Source organism: Branchiostoma belcheri, unplaced genomic scaffold (assembly GCF_001625305.1).
Source record: "Branchiostoma belcheri isolate BF01 breed outbred unplaced genomic scaffold, Haploidv18h27 scaffold1344, whole genome shotgun sequence".
Classification (NCBI taxonomy): Eukaryota; Metazoa; Chordata; class Leptocardii; order Amphioxiformes; family Branchiostomatidae; genus Branchiostoma; species Branchiostoma belcheri.
In genome coordinates this window covers 1,859-3,764 of record NW_017802763.1, presented here as the reverse complement: position 1 = coordinate 3,764, position 1,906 = coordinate 1,859, and the positions used below count along the sequence as shown (strand labels likewise).

Sequence of the window (1,906 nt, the reverse complement as noted above, 5' to 3'; positions counted from 1 at the left end):
GGAACAAAATAGAATATGATACAGGATGGTCCCTCAAGTTTGCTGAACAAAAGACTAAGGACCGTGCTGCCTGGCGGGAAAAATGAGTTCTGGCCTAAGCATTTAGGCAGGTACGTAGACAGGTATTCTGACTGCTTCTGGGTTTAGTATTTTGCGGAAGTATTGTATTGGGTGGCAGCGCGAGTGTGTGTGTGTGTGTGTGTCGTTTCCGGATAGATTAATTTTACTTTTGCCATCTCTTGAAAATTAATACTGAACTTTGGAACACTTAAATCTGTGACTGAAACCGTTGGACGTTACCATGGCAACCGGATCACGTGTCCACCTCACCTGTCTGTCTTCCGTAGAGACCAGGATGACCACGCCCTCGTCACATCTCCCATAATCCCATGCGACAGCTCTCAAGTACATGGCGAAGCCCTGAGCCCTTACTTGTGTCGATGAACTGTAAACAATGAAAGCAACAAACAAACAAACAAATAAATAAATAAATAAAATATCACATTAGAAACCACTGACTGTTATTGTTAAATTAACCGTATGTATTATCTTCCATGGTTTACGGAAGAGAAGTCAAACCCTTCAGACATAGTTTTAGACAAAGCAATAGTTTCAGACATTTAGCTTTCATTATGTACATTTTGAAGCTATTTTATACTCTGTTTCAACGTTCTTAACAGTTCTTTTATGTTTGTATCTTGCAAGTAGCCTTCGGGCATAGGTTTGCAATAAACTTCTTTTATTATTTTGTAAGTAGTACAGGTTCAATCTTACAATATACTTTTATGTACCAAATATGTTGTGCACCACTTTAACGTTGTATTAACCCTTGTCCTGCTGGCAATTTTGACACAATATTTTGACAAATAATTTGATGTCTTAAACAGCTCATAGACCCTTGACTTTTTTGCCCTGCGCTGGCGTAGTTACTTCCGCATTTGTTGCGTTTCGCTGCGGTGTGATGCGTTGCACGAGAAATACTCCCAAATTGTACATATACAGGGTGCTATATAGATGATACTGTATGTGCAACCATATATATATATATATATATATATGGGTCCCGCAGGACAAGGTTTTTTAAGTTGTTGTTTTTTTACTTACGCTCCAGAGCCAGTTGTTGCCATCCTCTTCATGAGTGCGACTGCGATGTTGTAACCGTCGTTCTTCCCGGGACACGTGTCACATGGACAGGGAGTGTCCCTTACAGTGGTGATCAGCTCTACATCCAGTAGGTCAGCTGAAAACAGTGTGTTAATTCAGCATGAAAGTTCATATGAGTTGGTAAATTACATTATGAAAAACTTAAACTGTTCTCCAACTCAAAATTTGACTCACCAGAAATTTTCAACTGAATCACTGAGTCTTTCTCAGAGGCCATATACATCAGGGCACTTCAACCATCGCTCAACCGGGACGGGGGCGATATCGACTTCAGACAACCTTTGACCCTTTGCCTACGTCACACGTGGGAAAAATCACGTGTCCACAGCATTTGGGTCAGGAAGAATGAGTGATTCAGTTGAAAATTTCTGAGTCAAATTTTGAGTTGGATAAAAGTTTAAGTTTTTCATAATGTAATTTACCAACTCAGATGAACTTTCATGCTAATGTTCTTTTATGTTTGTAACTGGCAATTAACCTCCGGGCATGATAGGAGAGAAAGATATAGTACCTGTTCAAATGCAGCAGAGTTGAAGACTGTTGATGATACGTAGGGGAAGACGTTCTACTCTAATTCAGAAAACTCACTTACTGCTTACTTCATTAACATCATGGGAGCTATATAGCTATATGAGCTAGATAATGCTGCATGGGAGTGGACAGGGATGTAAATCAGCATGTGTCTGCTCAGTTGTGAATCTGTACAATTTCCACAATGTCCCAAGGGTTTCCTGGAATTTCA

General features: G+C 40.0%; 1 protein-coding gene across 1 annotated transcript in view; it reads right to left on the bottom strand.

Annotated features, from left to right (window-relative positions):
- Positions 1-330: 330 nt before the first annotated feature.
- The window catches only part of LOC109464231, a gene marked incomplete at both ends in the record, with an annotated part of 2,765 nt that continues 1,189 nt past the window's right edge, over positions 331-1,906 (bottom strand). The window contains 2 exons of the mRNA XM_019761169.1: positions 331-445; positions 1,105-1,240. Coding sequence (XP_019616728.1) covers positions 331-445; positions 1,105-1,240 — 251 coding nt within the window. The remainder of the gene's footprint in view (positions 446-1,104; positions 1,241-1,906) is intronic.